Below are 21,634 nucleotides of genomic sequence, written 5' to 3'. Positions count from 1 at the left end.
CTGAATACTTTTATAAGGCACTGTACTGTAAATGTGTTGGGAATCATTGGAGATGGAGCTGGAACATGGCAAAGCTTTGCACACTGCTCCCGGCAGATTTCATCTATTGTAGTCATTTTACGCTATGCAGGGTAGCATAGTGGCCAGCATAACGCCTTACAGCACTGGCCATAAGGCCAAGGTTCAGCTCCTGCCACTGTCTGTACGTCTCCCCATACCGCACGGGTTTCCTCCGGGTGCTCTGGTTTCCTCATTCATTCCAAGGACATACGGTTAGGCTTGGCGAGCTGTGGGCATGCTATATTGGCACCAGAAGCATGGCATCTCTTGTGGTCCGCCCCCAGCACATCGTCAGACAGTGTTGGCCATTGATGCATTTCACTGTATGTTTCGATGTACACGTGACAAATAGAGCTAATCTTTATCTCTATGTTTCAGGGCATCAAAGTTAGCCGGTCTCTAAACTGAGCGGGTAAAGGAAATGACATTGCTTACTTGGACACTCGCCTTGGCTTCTGCTTTGGCTGTTCCTCATCACTGTTTAGAGGCTGGATCTTTCCATTGCTCAGCGAGATGCACGTTGGCGACAAAGTTGCAAACACCGGCGAGTTCGCACAACCCCGCTTCAGGAACCTACTGAGGGACAGCGTCATTTTGGATTTCGGAGAAGCTTTGGTTTCCGCGGACGCCGGTCTCTGGTTACAGCTGTCGGGTTTGGACCCGGAGGACGGCTCGACGCTTTCTGCCGCCAAGGATAACGGATTGGGAGCAGCACTGCTCGGCTCCCACCTGCTCTCCGGTGCTGGGTTAGGGTCCAAGGCAACACTGATGGGCGAGGAGCAGGCGGCGCAGTTTGGTAGGGAGGCGTATCTGGGGGAGCAGAAGAAAAGGTCACCGTTGCCGGGATCCGACGAGGAAGGGCTCGGTGAATGACAAAATCCTGTATACACTGTCAGGTTGGGAACAGGAGCGGTGAACCTGCAGATCTACATTACAAAAAGGAAATGAGATTAATGCAAGGGGAGAACAAAGATCAGTGAAAAACGGAACATCAATAACTTAAATTATTATTATTGTGTATGTTGTTGTGCTCCATGGCAGCATAGTGGCTAGCACGACGATAGAGAAATAAATAAGTAAATAAGTTTTTTTATTATAATCCTGGGTTTTGGCACTGATATTTATCAAATCTCCCTCATTCTCTTACACTCCAAGGAACAAAGTCTTACCCTGTTCCCTAGAACTCAAAGAGCACCCAGGACACCTTCAAAAGACGATGCTTCAGAAAGGCAGCATCCATCATTAAGGACCCTCACCGCACAGCACATGCCCTCTTCTCATTGCTACCATCAGGGAGGAGGTACAGGAGCCTGAAGGCACACACTCAATATTTTAGAAACGGCGTCTTCCCTTCTCCCATCAGATTCCTGAACAGACCATGACCCTGTGAATACTACCTCACTTTTTTGGCTCTCTTTTTGCACTGATTATTTAATTTATACATATACATTTTATTTCCGATTCCAATGTAACTTGGCCGTTACTGACTCTGCAATTGGATAAAGTGTTCCTGATTCCCAGGAACGGATAAAGAACTACTCCCTGTTAGGGCGTATTCTGGAGTTAGGGCATATAGCAAATATTAATTTCAACAGCAACCAGTCTTCAGATCTGAATGCGCACTGTAGATTGAATTTAAAATTCAGCTCAGAACAACGGTCTTTCTGGAGCTGCAGACTGGGGTTGATCTCCTGAGATGTCTGCATATGCATGAATGCAGCTAGAGAGACGATGAGTGTCTGGAGTGTTGGAAGTGTTTGAAAACTATATGTGATTCAAAGGAAGCACTGAAGATACATTGTATCTAAGAGTTGTCCTGCTGTTAACTTTGAAATTAAGCAAATAAAAATGTCCATAAGACCACAAGACACAGAAGTCGGCCTTTCGGCCCATCAAGTTTACTCCGCCATTTTATCATGAGCTGATCCATTCTCCCATTTAGTCCCACTCCCCCGCCTTCTCACTATAACCTTTGATGTTCTGGCTACTCAGATAGCTATCAATCTCTGCCTTAAATACACCCAATAACTTGGCCTCCACTGCCACCCGTGGCAACAAATTCCATAGATTCACCAACCTCTTCGCATCTCTGTTCTGAATGGGCGCCCTTCAATCCTTAAGTCATGCCCTCTTGTACTAGACTCCCCCACCATGGGAAACAATTTTGCCACATCCACTCTGTCCATGCCTTTCAATATTGGAAATATTTCTATGAGGTCCCCCCTCATTCTTCTAAACTCCAAGGAATACAGTCCAAGAGCAGACAAACGTTCCGCATTTGTTAACCTTCTCATTCCTGGAATCATTCTAGTGAATCTTCTCTGAACCCTCTCCAACGTCAGCACATCCTTTCTTAAATAAGGAGCCCAAAATGTCATATAATATTGGGTCAGGCAGGCATCTTCTTCCAAGTGTGTGCCTGCTGCTTGTTTTGCTGAATAAAGACTTCTAAATCCACTAGCTTCAGTGATTTCACTCACAGTCACAACATTTTGGGGTCCTTCCTGCTTTCCACAGAGGAGCACTGTGTCTGTGACTCACTGGTCCACTCATGCCTCACCACCCATGCACCCTTCTCTAACCCCTGGCACTTTGCTCTGCAGCTTCAGGAGGTGAGAATCTTCCTCCTTCACCTCGCCCCTCACCACCATCCAATGAGCTGAACAGCCCGACCAGGTGAGACAGAGTGTCACGTCCACCATCTCCAGCCTCCTCCACTGATTCAATTATCCCAGTGTGGCCTCCTCTATACCAGCAGGGCCAAGGTACTCACAGAGCACCCAACACTCTGGCTGCAACCCCGAGCTAGACCGGCCACACATCATCTCAACTCCACACTCCACTCCCCATTCCGCTCCAGAAGAACAGCTCAAATTCGGTGCTCGACAACCTGATGGTGTGAACATTGAATTCTGAATCAGAATCAGAACTAGGTTTATTATCACTCATGTATGTCATGAAATTTATTGTTTGTACAAAGCAATGCATAAACTATGCTGTGATGGATATTCACAGTCCAGGCCCCGGGTGTAGGGGTGGGGGGGGGTGGGGGGTGGCTTTTAGCCAAGCTCAGCTTTCTAACTGACTCTTCCAGGGGTCAAAAGAGTTGTTTTTGAGTAAGTTAACCCCCAAACCAATATTCCCAATATTCTTTACTCAGCCTTTTATCACAAACAAGTGAACAATAATGTCCTTGTTGGTCCATTATTTAATCAAGGGAAAGCAATGAGGTCCTCTTCCGCTTAATTAAAAATGCATTCACCTGACCTGATGAAAGTAACTGGAAAACATCACGTGTGTGAGGTTTCCATGTAGCAAAAAAAAACAGTATAAATGTTAGAGAGCAGTCAGACCTGTTAGAAATGGCCAAGGACCAACAAGAAGAATAACAGAAACTTGGGGTGACTAGAATCCATTCTTCTGCCTTTGATTTCTGTGACAGATGAGTTGTCTGTCTGCAACTCATTGTTATGTCATTTTAGCCGATAGGAATTGTACCCGTGCCTTGGAAATCCTTTGTGTTTTAGAACTTGTAATTTGGAAATTTAATATAAGATAGAAATCCTTTGTGAGTCTTAAATGTGTTTTAAGAATTTTATCTAAATTAAATATGTATCACTAAAAAAAAAATGAACTGAGTTTAAACCACTTTGCTAGCTGGAAGTATCTTCTCCCGCCACTCAAATAGTGGGTATTGGCAGCTGAACCCGCCATGGAGGATAAAGAGGAGAATTATCTTGCCTTTGAAGAGTGAAGGTACCCATAGCTGTCTATACCAATAGGGCTTATGATTTTGTTTGATGTTAAACCAATTCCATCACAATGCAAAAAGAGAACAAAATGGTGAGATAGTGTTCATGGGTTCGTGGTGGGGTCCGCTCAGAAATCTGATGGTGGAGGGGCAGAAGCTGCTCCTGAAACAGTGAGTGAGTCATGTTCAGTCTCCTGTACCTCCCCTCTGATGGTAGCAACCTCACTAATGGTGGGGGTCCTTAATGATGGACGCTGCCTTTTTGAGGTATCGCGTCAAAAATTCTTCAATTGCAGGTAATCCTCACCCTCTCCTTCTGATCCTCCCAGGTTATCTCACCCTATTCCCAAACGTTTCCAACTCCCACTAGCCCCCACCCCATCATCTCATTTCATTCCAATCCCCCCCTCCCATCTGCCCATCATCCTGCCCTTACCTGGTTCAACATCTTAGCCCCATTGCATCCGATTTCAGAATCTGTACCCTCTTGTGTTTTCACTTATCTGTCTCCAACTCTGATTCCAATTCAGATTTATTTATCACATCCATTAAAATATACATGAAATGCGTTAACAGCCAATACAATCCAAGGGTGTGCTGGGGGCAGCCCGCAAGTATTGGCACTAATTCTGGCACCAACACAGCGTGCCTACAATGCTTGGCAGTACAACACAGAACACAACAAGTACCAAACAACAAGAGCAAAACCAAACCCTCCCACACACACCCACACACCACACGCATACTCACATGCGCACACACACACCCCCACACGCGCATACACACATACACACACACACACACTCACATGCGCTCACTCACCTACACACACACACACACACACACACACACACACACACACAGTCAGCCCTCAACTACAGGATATCTCCATCTCCACCCTTCCCTACCCCAGCTGCCTCAGTCTGCCCCCATTTCTCTCTCTCTCTCTCTATCTATTTCTACTCCTCGCCCACCAGCCGCTGTCGCTCAGCTCCACCCCCCTTACATGCCTGGTTCTGTCAGCCTGTCATCTCCCTCCATACGCACACACAAAACAATGCACACAGACACACATACACATACAGAGTCGGATGGATGACCTCTGGGACTGCAAAATTTCCTGAGATTTTCAGACTTGTTTTCACTGGGAGGGAAGGTAATGAGAGAGGGACCCAGATTTCGGGTGGGACCATTAGAGGAGAATTGGAAAATGACTGGGGTGATGACCGGGCACTTACTGTCTGAGAATAGTCATAGTCATAGTCATACTTTATTGATCCCAGGGGAAACTGGTTTTCATTACAGTTGCACCATAAATAATAAATAGTAATAGAACCATAAATAGTTAAATAGTAATATGTAAATTATGCCAGGAAATTATGAAATAAGTCCAGGACCAGCCTATTGGCTCAGGGTGTCTGACCCTCCAAGGGAGGAGTTGTAAAGTTTGATGGCCACAGGCAGGAATGACTTCCTATGACACTCTGTGTTGCATCTCGGAGGAATGAGTCTCTGGCGGAATGTACTCCTGTGCCCAACCAGTACATTATGTAGTGGATGGTTATGAGGGTAAGTGAGGTTGAGGAGGGAGGAGAGGATGAGTTGGAGGGAGGAGTGAAGAAAGTGGAGGACCAAGGAGAGAGTGAGTTCAAGGAGGGAGGATGAGTCAGTTTGTGGAGGGAGGAGTGAGTGAGGTTGGGGAGGGTGAGGGAAGTTGAGGAAGGAGGGGAGAGTGAGGTTGAGGAACAAGGGTGAGTGAGGCTGAGGAGGGAGGACTGAGTGAGATTGAGGAAGGACGGTGAGGGAGATTGAGGAGGAAGGAGTTAGGGAGATAGAGAAAGGAGGGTGAGGTGAGGGAGGTTGAGGAGGGAGGGGAAGGTGAAGTTGAGATGGAGGAGGGAGGGGTGAGGAGGAAGGAGTGAGTGAGATTGAGCAGGGAAGGTGAGGGAAATTGAGGAGGAAGATTGAGGAGGAAGGTTGAGGAGGGAGGGGGTTGAGGAGGAAGGAGTAAGTGAAATTAGGAGGGAGGGTGACGGTTAAAGAGGAAGGAGTGAGGGAGGGTGAGGATTGAGGAGCAAGGAGGGAAGAGGGTGAGTGAGTTTGAGGAGGGAAAGTAAGGGAGGTTGAGGAGGTAGGAGAGAGAGGGGAGGAGGGAGTAAGGTTGACGAGGGAGGGTGTGGAAGGTTGAGGAGGAAAAGTGAGTGAGGTTGAGGGTGGGGAGAGTGAAGCTGACGGAGGAGTGAGTGCTGAGGATGGAGGAGGTGAGGATTGAGGAAGAAGGAGTGAGGGTTGAGGAGGAAGGAGTGAGGGAAGTTGGAGAGGGTGAGATTGAGGAGGAAATGTGAGGGAGGTTGAAGAGGGAGGAGTGTGTGAGCTTGAGGGGGTGGAGGTTGAAGAGGAAGAAGTGAGGGAGATTGAGCAGGGAGGAGTGATGTTGAGGGGGAGGAGTAAGGGAGGTTGAGGATGGAGGAGACAGTGGGGGGAGGAGTGAGGGAGGTTGAAGTAGGGTGAGGTTTGAGGAGGGAGGGTGAGGGAGGTCAAGGGAGGGCGTGGAAGATTGAGGAGGAAGGAGTGTGGAAAGTTGAGGTAGGGTGAGAGAGATTGAGGAGGGAATGTGAGGGAGGTTGAAGAGGGAGGAGTGTGTGAGATTGAGGAGGGGTTAGGGTTGAAGAGGAAGAAGTAAGGGAGGTTGAGGTTGAGGGGGAGGAGAAAGGGTGGTTGAGGATGGAGGAAACAGTGAAGTTGAGGAGGGAGGAGTGAGGGAGGTTGAAGTAGGGTGAGGGTTGAGGAGGAAGGACTGAGGGAAATTGGGGAGGAAGGGTGAGGTAAGTTGAGGAGGGAGGGTGAGGGTGTGGAAGGTTGAGAGAAGTTGAGGAGGGAGGGGAGTGTGGGAGGTTGAAGAGGGAGGGTGAGGAAGGTGGAGGAGGAGGTGAATTTCAGAGGTCAGGTTACAGAGAAGTGGAGCAGTCGAGAGGCAGCAGATAAAAGGAGGGAAGGTTGAGAGCAGGTGCCTGGGGGCGGGGTTGTTGAGGTGTGTTCCAGGAGGTTTGGACAAGGGAGGTCGTGTGGCAACATGAGGTCTTCTGAGGTTTTACCCTTTGGTCATTCATGACAGCGAGTTGCAAAGCTTTCAATTCCAGCAACGATTCAGTTTGCTTTGCTTCACCCTGGAAAATGCTCAGAGACCACGGGTAACACCGCTGGGAGAGCCGTTACTTCACAGCTTCAAGGACTTGGGTTGGATCCTGATCTCTGATGCTGACTGTGTGGAGTTTGCATGACCACATTTTTATTAGGGAGGGTGTGGAAGGTTGAGGAGGAAAAGTGAGTGAGGTTGAGGGTGGGGAGAGTGAAGTTGAGTACCTTTTTATTGAGATATGTCGTGAATTTCATTGTTTCATTTTGTGAGGGGAGATTTGACAGAGGTATACAAATTATGAGAGGTACGTTTAGAGAAAATGCAAGCGGGCTTTTCTCCCTCGAATTGAGTGTATCTGTCCAAATTTCTCTTAAATGTTTGAGGGCATTTGAGGACCTACCTGCAGGAAAGATAGCAATAGTATTGAAAGAGTACAGAGAAAAATTACAAGGACTTTGTAATTATAGGGAAAAGTTGGACAGGTTAGGAGTTTATTCCCTGGAGCGTAGGAGAATGAGGGGAGATTGGACAGAAGTATACTAAATTATGAGGGTTATAGACAGGGTAAATGCAAGCAGACTTCTTCCACTGAGGTTGGGTGGAATTAGAATAAGAAGTCATAGGTTAAGGGTGAAAGGTGAAATGTTTAAGGGGAACCTGAAGAGGAGCTTCTTCACTCAGAGGGTGGTATGAGCTGCCAGCAGAAGTGGTGGATGTGGGTTCAACTGTAAAATTTAGGAAAAGTTTTGATGAGTACATGGTTTGGAAGGCTGTGGTCTGGGTACAGACAGATGGGACTAGGCAAAAGACCAGGTTGGTACATACTAGAAGGGCTGAAGGGCTTGTTTATGTGCTCTAATACGCCATGACTATGACCAACAGTGAGGCCCCGAGTGGGATGGTTCCTGAGGCAACTGAGCTCTGTCAATTAAACGATAACACAGTTAACAATAATAACATCTGAGTCGGAGGGAACTTGAGAAACAGACAGGTAATGAAATGTGTAAGGTTCTGGCTGCTTGTACCTCACTATCAATGGTGGTTTAAGTTTGAAGTGACGTTAACAAAGTGTGTCAGGAGTGGGAACTCTGTAGCCGACAGCAGAACATGACGCCGTGCGGAGACGAGCAATGAGATAGCCGATATTAGATGCTGTTCCAACAGGAGTTAGTGTGCCTTAAACCTACCACCCATTCAAAGTTTTGGCATGGACTGGATGGGCTGAGAGGACTATTAAACATCTAACCTGATAATTTCACCCCCCACCCCCGGCCTTTCACCATCCCCTTTTCCCTCTGTCACCTTCTCTCCTTCCCTGCCCATCACCTCCGTCTGGTGCTCCTCCCCATTCCCTTTCTTGCATGGTCTTCTATCCTCTCCTATCAGATTCCCCCTTCTCCAGCCCTTTATCTCTTTCACCAATCAACTTCCCAGCTCTTTACTTCACCCCCCCCCCTCCCGGTTTCACCTACCACCTACTACTTTTCCTCCCCTCCCCACCTTCTTACGCTTCCCTCTTCCTTTCCAGTTCTGATGAAGGGTCTCGGCCCAAAACGTCGACTGTTTACCCTTTTCTATAGATGCTGCCTTGCCTGCTGAGTTCCTCCAGCATTGTGTGTGTGTGTGTGTGTGTGTGTGTGTGTGTGTGTGTGCAGCACGTGGTAGTCATCTGTTTGTGGGCTGAAGGACCTGTTTCTGCGCTGTCGTCTTCTATGACTTGATGCATGATGGATGTGGTGAAGAGGAGGACACGGCTGGCGTCGGACAATGTAATACGAAAAGCACCAGTGCCGGGAGTCGGCCCGAGCTCGCCAGACGATGCAAACATACACCGGACACAACAGAAAAGACACAGAGTGGATGTGCAATGATCAACACGACTTTATTCGTTAAATGGAGATGAACTGGAGAGTGGCGCCGACAATCCACTGATCACAGGAGCTCTGATTTGTGGAATTTAAAATGCAGTCACGGCGCAGTTTGTATGGTGACAATGCAACGATGGACACGTCCCAATGGTACTAGGAGATGGTTACTTTCACAGACAGCGTCACAACAGGCTGGGTACTAGTCAAAGGGAGATTCACACTCACGGCTGGGATGTGCATTTACTTCTAACAGTGGGGAAGGAGGGAGGTTTGGGACTTTAACAAGTCTGAAAGTGGTCCAGAACGCCATGGTGATGAATCCCACCCCGTGCCCTCAACCAAAGCCCAGCGGCCTCGGAACGCACCCGCACCTCACCCCACCCTCCCTCCCTCCCGTTGTGCGGGCCGCATGGTTACCTGTCACCGGCAGACTCACGGCAAATGAGAGGCACCGGTCTAAAGCTGCCAGATCCTGAGCTCCAGAGCTCGCAGCAACTTCTCTCACTTTACAAATAACGGGAACGCGGCGCCAGAGCACATCATGCCGGACAGTGCAGGTGGAACCCTGACTTATTACTGTAGTTGCTTGAATTCACTCTCTGCAACAGGATCAAGACTCTCTGGGCATTATATACAATTCTCTAACTTATCATGTGTCATATACGTCCTCAACCACCTGTGATTCACTTTATAAATAGCTTCTCGATCACAATGACCATTTTATACGTAGCTCCCTCACCAGTGTGCATGACCTTAGTGTTAGTTTCTGAACTACACTGTACATCACCTTATAATCAGCTCCCTATCATTGTGCCATTATATATAATCTCCCTGTGTGCAACCATATATAGCTACCTTTGTGTAATATACGCTTTCCCAATCACCCTTATATATAGCTGCCTCTCATCTGATACAAAACTCACCACTACGTGCTAGGGCTGCTGTATCATAGGGTTAGTGCAATCTCCTTACGGCGCCAGTGGATCAAAGTCAACCTTGCCGTGTCTGTAAGGAGTCTGTACGTTCTCCCTGTGACTGCATGGGTTTCCTTCAGGTGCTGTGATTTCCTCCCACAGTCCAAAGATGTACGGGTTAGGGGAATTTATGTAGCGATACAACGGGAGTAAACCCCTACGGCCCTTCGAGCTATGCCGCCCCAGCAACCCCACAACCCCGATTAAACCCTAACCTAATCCCGGGACTAGTTACGATGACCAATTAACTTACCCAGTGGGTCTTTGACTGGGGGAGGAAACCGGAACATCCGGGGAAAACCCAGGCATTCCACGGAGACTCCTTACAGAATGGCGCCGGAATTGAACTCCGAAAACGCCCCGAGCCACAATAGCATCGCGCCTACCGCTACGCTGCCGTGGTTATTGGGTTGTGAGCACGGCACGTTGGCCCCAGAAGCACGATGACGCTTGTGGGCGGCCCCCAGCACAATCCTCGCTGATTTGATTTGATGTAAATGATGCGTGTTTTGACGTAGATGTGACAAGTAAAATTAATCTTTCAACTATCTGTGCATTACACATTAATAGTTCCCAAGAGCATAATATGTCACCTTTATACAAAGCTCACGGTTAACTATCTGTATTCTGCCTACATGCCACAATGCATACAACTTCACGACTATCTCTATATCATACTATGTCCCCTCGTTACTACTCAGATTCATGGTTCCACATACAGCCGACGGGTTTTCTAACTTGTATACCGTTCATTTCTATTAGCACATTCGCCTCTCTGTAGATTGCTCGGCCATCCTAAAGTTTAATTTTCCCTTCAGTGAATATTGATCGTCATGGAAACTGACATCTACGATGTGTGGGGAAATTCTACGCATCTCGCAAAGACTCTTTCAGAGCCGAACACAATGGAAGTGCTACTGGGCCGAGCACCTCGAATGGGGTGGGGGAGGTGAATTCCTACGTCTGTCCCAGGCTGAGAGTATCAGAGGGGGACGAGCCCTGGATGTTGGCAGCAGCTTCATTTTTTTAAAATCTCGGATTAATGCTACTCCTCCGCATTGGAGCTTTCAACTTGCATAGGCGTTGTAGGGTTTTAGGTGGTTTATTGCATCCAGGACCGGTGGGCTCTGAGGTAGAGACCCGAAGTTCGAGTCCAGGCCAGGGATTGGAAGTTGGACGTCCAGTGGCTGCGAGTCTGAGAATCCAGGGACAAGGACTAGAGGCCTGGAGGCGGCCTGACTGTGTGTGTGTGTGTGTGTGTGTGTGTGTGTGTGTGTGTGTGTGAGTGGGTGGTGGGTGGCAGAGGGGTTTGTTTAGCTGTTGTCTTGTTTTGTTGGGTTGTTCTGCAGAACAAGGTGGACGTGCTGGAATATATGGTGACACTTGCGGGCTGCCCCCAGCACACCCTTGGGTTGCATTTGCTGTTAATGCAAACAAAGCATTTCCTAGTTGTTTCCACGTACAGGTGATAAATCAATCTGAATCTGACCATGAGGGAAGTCAAGACACTGGGGATGGGGGCAAGGATGGGGGTTGGTGGAGGAGAGGACAGCTGGGGTTAGATTGTGCACAATGTCAAAGATATGGGGCTGTGGTGTGTTGGGGAGATGGTTGTGTGGGGAACAGGGGTGTGGGATGGAGTTTTGGGTTACGGGATAGTGGGCTTTCATCAGTCCAAACATGAATGTATTGTTGAATTCAGTACCTATGGGTGTTTGGATAACTGAGTCCTTACACATCACCGATGTGAGGAGCAACTTCTTCACGCAGAGGGAGGTGAGTAGATGTAATGAGCTGCCAGAGGAAATGGTTGAGGCAGGGACAGTATCAATGCTTGAAAGACATCTTGGTCAGTATGGATGAGTTGGGCTGAATGGCCTGTTTCTGTGCTGCTTGACTATAAATGTTGCCCGAACCCCATCCTTCATGCTTCCTAGAGGGGTGGTAGAGCAAGAGGATGGAGCTGGAGATGAGAGCCTGGACCATGAGGCACAGGAGCAGAATTAGACCATTCAGCCCATCGAGTCTGCTTTGCCATTCTATCATGGCTGATTTATTATCCCTCTCAACCCCATTCTCCATATCCTTTGCCACTCTTACTAGTCAAGAATCTACCAACCTCCAACTTTAAATATACCCAATGACCTGGCCTCCATTGCAATGAATTCCATAGGTTCTGCACCCTCTGGCTAAAGAAGGCCCTCCTCATCTCTGTTCAGATCTCATCCTTGTATACTGAGGTTGTGCCCTCTGGTCCTTAACTCCCCCATTATTGGAAACTTCTTCTGCACGTCCACTCTATCTAGGATGGAAGGCAGAGTTGGAACCCCCTTCCCCACCCCCCCATCCCACCCCATGTCCACAGGAGCTGGTCTTCTGCCCCTTGTTTTGGAAGATACTCAGTGCAGCTCTAGGTTGCCCAGCCCTCCCTGGCCAGGGCGTGGCACAGAAAGGAGGGAAGAGGCTGTCGTGTATCGAAGGTGCCTGGAGGAAAATATAGCAGGGATGCCAGAGGTAGTTGTTGTTTTTTTTACACAGGGAGTGGTGGATGTGTGGATCTCACTACCAGGGTGGTGGTAGAAGCAGGCACATTAGAGACACTTAAGAGACTCTTAGATAGACACATGGATGATAGAAAAATGGAGAGACGTGCGACAGGGGTTAGATTGATGTCAGAGGTCAACACAACGACATGGGCTGAAGGGCTTGTACTGTGCTATAGTAATCTGCTTCCACCTCCTCTGGTAGCAAGTTCCAGGGTTTCATCACCCTCTGTGTAAACAAATGGCCTCATTACCTCCTCTCTTGCCCTTTCACCTTTAACCTCTGCCCTCGAGCATTTGGCATCTCTGCCCTGGCGAGAAGGGCTCTGACTGTCCATGCCTCTGATGAACTCCATCTTTGAACTCGGCCACTTTGGAAGGTTTGAACTTGTATCATTCCTGTGGTCCCTAAACTCACCCTGGAAGGATCAGACGTAATTTACGGACTGCACCCCCCCACCCCAGTTTACTCGGAGTGCTTTACTGAGCCCCTGGTCGGGGAGGTTCTTGTTTCAGTTGGTGCCTGCGGTCTAACTTGCTCATCACCTGCGTGATATCAACCACCTTGGTGCTGGCCGCTGCCCGCGCCCTCGCCTCCTCCTCCAGCTGCCTCAGGACCACGGGGCTGGGGCTCGAGCGCCGCTGCCTCCTCATGAAGGGGAAGTTGCTGCAAAGCGAGGAGACACAAGCCTGAGAGAGGGCGGTGGAGGGATGGGCGAGGGGAGATAGCGGCATCCGGGCGGCAAGGAAGTGGATCTTTAACCCACCTCCCACACCCTCCACAATCCCTCTCCCCGAGCATAAAAGCATAACACCCTTCACCCCGTCTCTAGCAAGATCCAAGATTACACTAGAATACCGCAGATGCTGGAAACCCTGAAATAAAACCCGAGAAGGCAGCAGAGATGCATCATGGTTGCCCCCAATTCCCCGGTTCAATTCCCGCCACTGCCTGTAAGAAGTTAGTACGTTCTCCCCGTGACTGCATGGGTTTCCTCCGGGTGCCCCAGTTTCCTCCCACGGTCCGAAGACGTACCGGTTGATAGGTTAATTGGTCATTGTAAATTGTCATGTGATTAGGCTAGGATTAAATTGGGGGATTGCTGGGTATCGTGGCTCAAAGGGCCAGAAGGGCCTGTTCTGTAATGTATCTCACCACGTAAATAAATATTGGAAGTGTGAAGCATGTCAGACAGCACTTATAGAGGGGGAGGTGAGGAAGGGGTGAACCGGACCAGGGTCACGGCTCTGATGGCAGTTCGGTAACCCGAAAGGTTAACTCTGTTTCTCTCCCCACGGGCACTGCCCGTCCGGTTGGGAACTTTCTGTTTATATCGCAGCAACTCCCTGGTTCCCCTACACCAGGGCTGTGGGAGGAGGGACTGAAGCAGCAAAAGAGGACACGGAATGCGGGAAAGCACAGGGAACCCGTGCCGTTCAATGTGCCAAATTAATCGCACCCTACCTGCCTGCACACACCCGTGTGCCTCCTGTTCACATGTCTGTCTAACACACTCCTACTCGTATCTGCTTCTGGCCCCATCCCTCACAGTGACTTCCAGGCCCCCACCACCCTCTGAAAACAACTAGCCTCACACACCCCCGTCAAAGAACGGGGAGGCGCGGTAGAGTAGCGGCCAGTTAGCGCAACACCGTTACAGCGCCAGCAACCCGCGTTCAGTTCTGCTGCTGCTTGTACATACTCCCCGTGACCACGTGGGTTTCCTCCGGGTGCCCTGGTTTCCTCCCACAGTCCAAAGACGTACGGGTTCGGGTTAGTAAGTTGTGGGCATGCTATGCTGAGACTGGAAGCGTGGTGACACTTTCGGACTGCCCCTAGAAACACCCCACTGATTTGATGCGAACGACACATTTCACTGCACATTTTGATATTCATGGTCACACGGGTGTGAGTGGACGGCATGGGCTCAGTGGGCCGAAAGTCCACAAAATAAATAATCTTTCCCCTCTCTCACCCCAAACCTCTGCCCCCTGGTATCTGACACATCTCCCCTGGGGAAAAGCGGCTGACTGCCCACCATGTCTTTGCCTCTCACAGTCCTGTCAGGTCTCCCCCTCAGCCTCGAAAGCAATACAAACTTGTCCAACCTCTCCTGACAGGTAACACACTCCTGTTAACATTATGAGGAACCTGTTGGTTAGAGAACTGAATGTGTGGGATGAGGACAAACCCTCTCACATTTGCAATCTCTCACATTCCCTCTCCACTCCTCAGCCACAGAACCTCCCTCCGAAGCTTCAGCTTTATGTTGACTGCTGGCCGTGCATTCACAAACCCCTCAGAAATGAAACAGCCCATCTGTTCCTACTGATGTCAGTGTTTCTCTTTCTACAGGTGCCGCCCGACCTGCTGAGTACCCCTGGCACTTTCTGATTTCATTTCCGATCTCCGCCACCTGCAGTGTTTTATTCTTCCGTTTCTACTGCCCGATGACATAACGTGATGGCTGATGTGTGCACAGGAAGATCCCACACAAGCAGCCTGTGAGGATGTAGGGCGTTCCCCCCGCCTGCCCCCCACTCCCATAAGCAAAGGGCTGGATGACTGAGTCTGTGGGGATGATGAACAAGGGCAGTGGAAGGACATCGCTGTGTGTAAAGTGTTTGTACATTCTCCCCATGACCGCGTGGGTTTCCTCCCACATTCCGTAGACGTTAGTAGGTGTAACTGGGTGGTGTGGGATTGTTGGGCCAGAAGGGCTATACCTCTAACTAAATAAATAAACATTTGGATGTTCCTCCCAGGACACTATCCTCCTTATTTACAACTTTCCTGTAGGTAGATAGCCAAACCACACAATACTCCAAATTAGACCTCACCAACATCTGATACATCTTCAGTAATGTCCTAACTCAATACTTTGATTTATGAAAGCCCATGTTTCAAAACAGCCTTGTCTATTTGTGACACCACCTTCAAGGAATTAAAGTTAAAAGTCTGTCTCGAGCCACCTTCAAGGAATGATGGATCTGAATTCCCTGATCCGTCTGTTATGCTACACTCCTCAGTGCCCTACCACTCACCGTGAAAGTCCTACCCTGGCTGGTCCTCCCAGAGTGCGACACCTCACACTGGTCTGCATTAAGTTCCATCTGCCAGTCTTCCAGCTGGTCCAAGTTCTGCTGCAAGCTCTGATAACCTTCCTGACTCTTCCCACAGTACACAACCAGTAACCAGACTTGCACTTCAGCCCTTAAGCAATCCAGGTCCTTCCTGGGTGAGAGCACCTGCTTTACGGCCAAGCGTTTGGGAGAGCGGTGGAGAGGAGGAGGGGAAGGATCTGCTGTCTCTTACACTCACCTTCTGCGGGGTGGGAATGGGGCACTTCCATGTGCCCTCTCTCGCAAGCCACAAAAATCTAGGCCCTAGGTTCCAGGGGCTAGGTAGCATAATAGTTTGCCACAGACTAGACGGGCTGAAGGGCCTGTTTCAGTTCTCTGTGACTGTAATCTGGGGCTGGGTCAAGCCGAGCAGACTCGATTAATGAGTTAGTGAGGATGGCAGGAGATCGATCTTCCCGCACCTGCTCCTCTCCTGTCACCACAGTTCCTCTGACCATCTGCTGCACACAGTCCTTCATTTTGGATTTACCAAATACCCAGTTTATCAGCAGTTCTCAGGAGTAGAACCCTGGGGGCTTCCCGTAACTATTCAAATTCGCACCCGTGCTTTGGGCCACGGGCTGAGATTACGGAGACACACTGTACTGCCGTCCGACCCCCACCCACCCCCACTTCTCTCTGAGGAACAGAGGGGACAGAGCAGCACTCACCTCTTCTGCTTGGTCTCCTCAGGAACCAATGCCTTATTTTGTGTCTCCTTGTAAATGGGGGACTTCAAGAAACGTGGGTATGAATCCTGCCAGGAACATAAGATCGTAAGACATAGGAGCAGAATTAGGCCATTCAGCCCATCGAGTCTGCTTTGCCATTTGAACATGGCTGGTTTATTATCCCTCTCAATCCCATTTGCCCGTAACCATTGAGACCGTTACTAATCAAGAACCCATCAGAATCAGGTTTAATATCACTGGCATATGTCGCAAAATTAATTAACTTTGCAGCAGCTGTACAATTAAATACATGATAATCCAAAGGAAAAGAACTGAATTACAGTAAGCATGTATAGAGTAAGCATTTTCTTCTAAACTCCAGTGAGTACAGACCCAGAGCCATCAAACACTGAAGAAAAAGTGATGGGAATGGGTAACAAGGAGCTACAGGACTTACCCAGCAGCCGCATAAATGATAGCGTGGAAGAAAACTAAGAGGAAAATTAAATTTTGAATGAAGTTTTGTTGTCAAGCTTGACCAGCTAGGTATTGCTGAAGACTTGGGTCATGAGATTGACAGATAAGATGCAAGCACTGCCTAGCTAGAAATAGATCAAGCCAGTGATGGGGTATTGTTAACCTTTGTCCAAGATTGTCTAATAGAGGAACTGAGTGTAGGCATGCAGTTCTAATTTTGTGTAGTCTGTGGGAACACTGGTAAGCTTGCTGATACCTAACAAGCACTTCTTGAAATCTCTGACCAAGTATGATTAGCCGTTGGCTATTGCCCAAAATTTACTGTATAAATTTAATATGTAACCTGATATTGGTGGAGTCGTAAGGCAATGGCTCCCCGGGGTCACCTATTAAAGGGTTAACTTTATACAGAGATCTTTATTTCTGTTGCCTGACGGAGTAAAGTCTGTCAAAGTTGTCGATAAAATTCTTTCACAGTAAAATACGATAAATCAGGGTAAATTCTTCGACAGATAGACACAGGAGGTTCTACAGATGCCGGAAATCCGGAGCAACACACACAAAATGTCAGAGAAAACTCAGCAGGTCAGGCAGCATCTATGGAGGGGAATGAATGATCACATCTCAGGCCAAGGCGCTTCCTTTCCAGTCCTGATAAAGGGTCTTAGCCCGAAATGCCGATTGTTTGTTACTTTCCAAAGATGCTGCCTGACTTGATGAATTCATAGGACATTACAGCACAGTACAAGTGACTTGGCCCAAGATGTTGTGCCAACCTGTTAACCTACTCCAAGATCAACCTAACCCTTCCCTCCCCCATAGGCTTCCATTTTTCTTTTATCCAGTTGCATATCTAAGGGTTTCTTAAATGTACCTGCCACTCACCCACCCACCTGTGTAAAAAAAAATCCTACCTCTGACATCCCTCTATACTTTCCTCCAAACAGTTTAAAATTATGCCCTCTCGTACTAGCCATTTCTGCCCTGGGAAAAAGTCTCCGGCTGTCCATTCAATCTGTGCCTCTTATCATCTTGTACACGTCTATCAAATCACCTCTTACCCTCCCTCTCTCCAAAGAGAAAAGCCCAAGCTCGCTCAACCTTTTCTCATAAGACAATGCTCTCTAACCCAGGCAGCATCTTGGTAAATCTCCTCCCTACCCTCTCTGAAGCTTCTACGTCCTTCCAAGCCGAGACGACCAGAGCAGGCAGTTACTCCAGTATTTTGTGTGTGTTCCTGCATAAACAAGTTTCATTTCTTCATTTGCATGATTGGGCACAGCAGGCAAGGCCAGTGTTTAATGTCCTTCCCCGAGTGGCAGTGCTGAGCCAAACGAATGGCTGGCTGGGCCTTCCCAAAGGGGGGTAGAACATCAAGAATGTTCAAAAGTTCAAAGTAAACTTATCAAAGTAAATCTATGTCACCATATACAACCCTGAGATTCATTGTCTTGTGGGCATTCACAGTAAATACAAACACAATGGGTTCAATGAAAAACTGCTCACAAGAGAAACAACTGTACCAATACAGTACAAAAAGAGAAAAAAATCCAAACTATTAATAATAAATAAATAAATATCGAGAACATGAGATGAAGAGTCCTTGAAAGGGAGCCCAGTGGTTGGGGGAACATTTCAGTGATGGGGCAAGTGAAGTTGAGTGAAGTTATCCCCTTTGGTTCAAGAGGGGTAATACTGTTCCTGAACCTGCTGGTGCGAGTCCTGAGGCTCTTGTACCATTTTCCTGATGGCAGCAGGATATTGCCCCTGGATCTGGATCACATCGCCCAAGACAGGAAGGACATTGGATTTCTTTCCCTAATAGTCATTACTTCCTGTACAATTAGCACCTTGACGGTCCCATTGCTGAGAAATTGTGCTTATTTCTATTCTTTAGCAAGTTTAGGAGGAGTGTCACCATACACTCTTTAACAAACTTCTACGGCCGTACTGTTGAAAGTATCCTGACTGGTTTCATCATGGTCCGGTAGAAAATGCAGGAACATTAAGCTGCAGAGGGTAGTGAACACATCCAATCCGCCACGGGCACATAGCTTCCCACCATCGGTAGTATCTGTAGGAGGCACTGCCTCAAGAATGTAAAATCTATCCTCACCATCCAGACCATGCCATCTTCTCACACCTACCATCAACCCCAACCTGATGCACCACCAGGTTCAAGAACAGTTACTTCCCTTCAAGCTTTATAGCACAGTACAGGCCCTTCGGCCCACAATGTTGTGCCAACCTTCTCTCAGATCAATCTGACTCTTCCTTCCCACATAGCCCTCCATTTTCCTATCATCCATGTGCCTGTCCAAGAGCTTCTTCTGCCTCTACTGCCACTGCTGGTACCCATCACTCTCTGTATCTTTATCTTTTATCAGAGAAGCTGCAGTGCAGACGGACAATGACGGGCAAAGCTGTAATGAAGTAGTTTGTAAGGTGAAGAGAACAGTGTAAAGATCTCCAGTGTGTGATACGGCATAGAACATGGAACACCACCGGACCATACAGACCCCTCAGCCCATGGTGAATCTAACCCTTTCATCCTACACAGCTCTCCATTTTCCTATAATCCATGTGCTTATCTGAGTCTCTTAAATACCACCACCCTTGGGTGGGTTCCACGCACCCACCACTCTCTGTGTAAAAAACTTACTTCTGACATCCCCTCCCCCCCCACACCCATGCACCTTAAACCCATGCCCCCTCATATTAGCCATTTCCACACTGGGAAAAAAGGTCGCTGGCTGTCCATTCTAACTACACCATCTTATCATCTTGTATACCTAAGCCCTTAAGCTGTAGGAGCAGAATTAGGCCAGTTGGCTCTTCAAGCTGCTCCGCCATTTCATCATGGCTGATCCAATTTTCCACTTAGTCCCAAATCTCCTGCCTTCTCCCTGTATCTCTTCTTGCCTTGACTAATCAAGACTTGATTAACCTTGACTATCTACCAACCTCTGCCTTAAATATGCCCAATGACAGCCTCCACAGCTACCTGCAGCAATGAATTCCACAGATTTATCACTCTCTAGCTAAAGAAATTCCTCTTCGTCTCCATTCTAAAAGGACGACCTTCTATTTTGAGGCTGTGTTCTCTGATCTTAGATTCCTCCACAATAGGAAACATTCCTCCATATCCACTCTATCAAAGCCTTTCAACATTTGATAGATTTCAATGGGGTCGCCCCTCATTCTTCTGAATTCCAGTGAAGAACCCCTCTCAAGTTACCTCTCATCGTCCTTCACTACAAAGGGGAAAGCCAAAGCTCGCTCAAGCATGAGGATGAGGTACACAGAACTGAAAGGCTGTGGAAGAGGCAGGGACCAACCTTTTTCATCAGCATGTAGATGTGAGTTTGGGCAGCATCCAGCACGTAGCGATGAGGGTTTTGCAGACCCTTCACCGTGATCTCCATGGTCCTGCCATCAATGTTTATCCAGCGTCTTGCTCCCTGTGCCAGGAAGGTCCTGAATCCAAAGGAGAGATAGCAATAAGACATAGGAGCAGAATTAGGCCACTTGACCCATTGGATCTCCTCCACCATTCCATCAGGGCTGATTTATTATCCCTCTCCCTGTATCTTTTGACACCCTTACTAATCAAGAACCTATCAACCTGGGCTTTAAATATACCCAGTGACTTGGCCTCCACAGCCGTCTGTGGCAATTAATTCCACAGATTCACTACCTTCTACCTGGAGAAATTCCTTCTCCTTTCTGTTCTAAACTGATGTCCATCTATTCCAAGGCTGTTCCCTCGGCTACCCCACTATTGGACACATCCTCTGCACATGCACTAGATCTAGGCCTTTCAATATTCAATAGGTTTCATTGGGATCTCTCCGCAACTTTCTAAACTCCAGTGAGTACAGGCCGACAGCCATCAAGCGCTCCTCAAAAATTAACCCTTTCATTCCCAGGATAACTCTCGTGAACTGTCTCTGGACCCTCTCCAATGCCAGCACATCCATTCTTAGATAAGGGGCCCAATACGGCTTGCAATATTTCAGTTGTAGTCAGACCAGTGCTTTATAAAGCCTCAACATTACATCCTTACTTCTATATTCTAGTCACTGGGGGAATGAATGCTAACATTGCATTTGCCTTAGTGAGAGGATGGGGAGAGGACGAGGTGCCAGTGAGACTGTCCAAAGCTGCCCTTCCTCTTCTGTTATTGTCAGCATAGCTTCCCCAGCCTTGAGCATCCGCTGCCACTCACACATCAGCTTGGACCTTACAGCTGTTGTTGGAGGTATGAGACGCAGATGTCTAGTTTATTTTACAGGACAATCAGCTCTTATCGTGCTCCTGTTCCATAACTCACTTTTCGTATTGAATCAATGTGTTTGTCAAAGAGCGATCGAGCTGTACAACACAGAAACTGGCCCTTAGAGTCACATGGTGCAGTTGTTGTGGGATCTTCATGCCAACTCACTTGTAGATCTCCTCGGCCTTCTCCTTGACCTTTGACTGCTCCCCGTACTTCAAGTCTTCGCAAGCCTCCCAGAAGGCCAGATTCTCTCCTGTGATGTAAAAGCTTGTCAATTCACATTCGGCAAACTCTGAACCACCAGCACAATTAGCAGTTTAGAGGAAATGGAATCGCACTGAGTTACAGCAGTTGGGCTAGCGGAAATTCACTCTTACGGAATTTGAATTTGAAAAAAATCTGAGTTATGCAAAAAAAAATTCACCCTTGTAGAATTTACGTGATGTAGCGGTTGGTAGGTTAATTGGTCATTGTAAGTTGTCTCACGACTGTGCTTGGGTTAAATTGGGGCTTGCTGGGAGGTGCAGCTCAAAGGGCTGTTCACAATAAGTAAATAAATAAATTTAGTTAATAAACACAAAATATTAAAGAAGCAACTAATTTTGTCAAGGATTCCTGTTAGAAAGAGATCACGATACAGGCAGTTGCCTAGAAATGCCACCCCTCTATAATGTGGGAAATACGCCGTATTTGCAAACATTTCAAAAGGGCGGCACTATCGTGTAGCGGTTAGGGTAACACTGTTACAG

At 48.0% G+C, this 21,634-nt stretch overlaps 1 protein-coding gene across 2 annotated transcripts in view; it reads right to left on the bottom strand.

The window, feature by feature from the left end:
- LOC140187166 (regulator of G-protein signaling 9-like) overlaps nt 1-21,634 on the bottom strand; it is a 93,151-nt gene that overhangs the window by 5,834 nt on the left and 65,683 nt on the right. Inside the window, exons 14-18 of one of the 2 annotated variants that reach the window (XM_072242181.1) lie at nt 21,051-21,138; nt 19,945-20,083; nt 16,130-16,215; nt 12,882-13,002; nt 496-986 (exon numbers count right to left, since the gene is read on the bottom strand). In XM_072242181.1, the coding sequence (XP_072098282.1) occupies nt 496-986; nt 12,882-13,002; nt 16,130-16,215; nt 19,945-20,083; nt 21,051-21,138 (925 nt within the window). Of the gene's footprint in view, nt 1-495; nt 987-12,152; nt 13,003-16,129; nt 16,216-19,944; nt 20,084-21,050; nt 21,139-21,634 lie in introns of those variants that run through there. The other variant, XM_072242180.1, reaches the window with a different exon arrangement.

This window comes from Mobula birostris, chromosome 24 (genome assembly GCF_030028105.1).
Source record: "Mobula birostris isolate sMobBir1 chromosome 24, sMobBir1.hap1, whole genome shotgun sequence".
NCBI classification, from domain to species: Eukaryota; Metazoa; Chordata; class Chondrichthyes; order Myliobatiformes; family Myliobatidae; genus Mobula; species Mobula birostris.
This window is presented reverse-complemented; position numbering and strand designations above follow the sequence as displayed.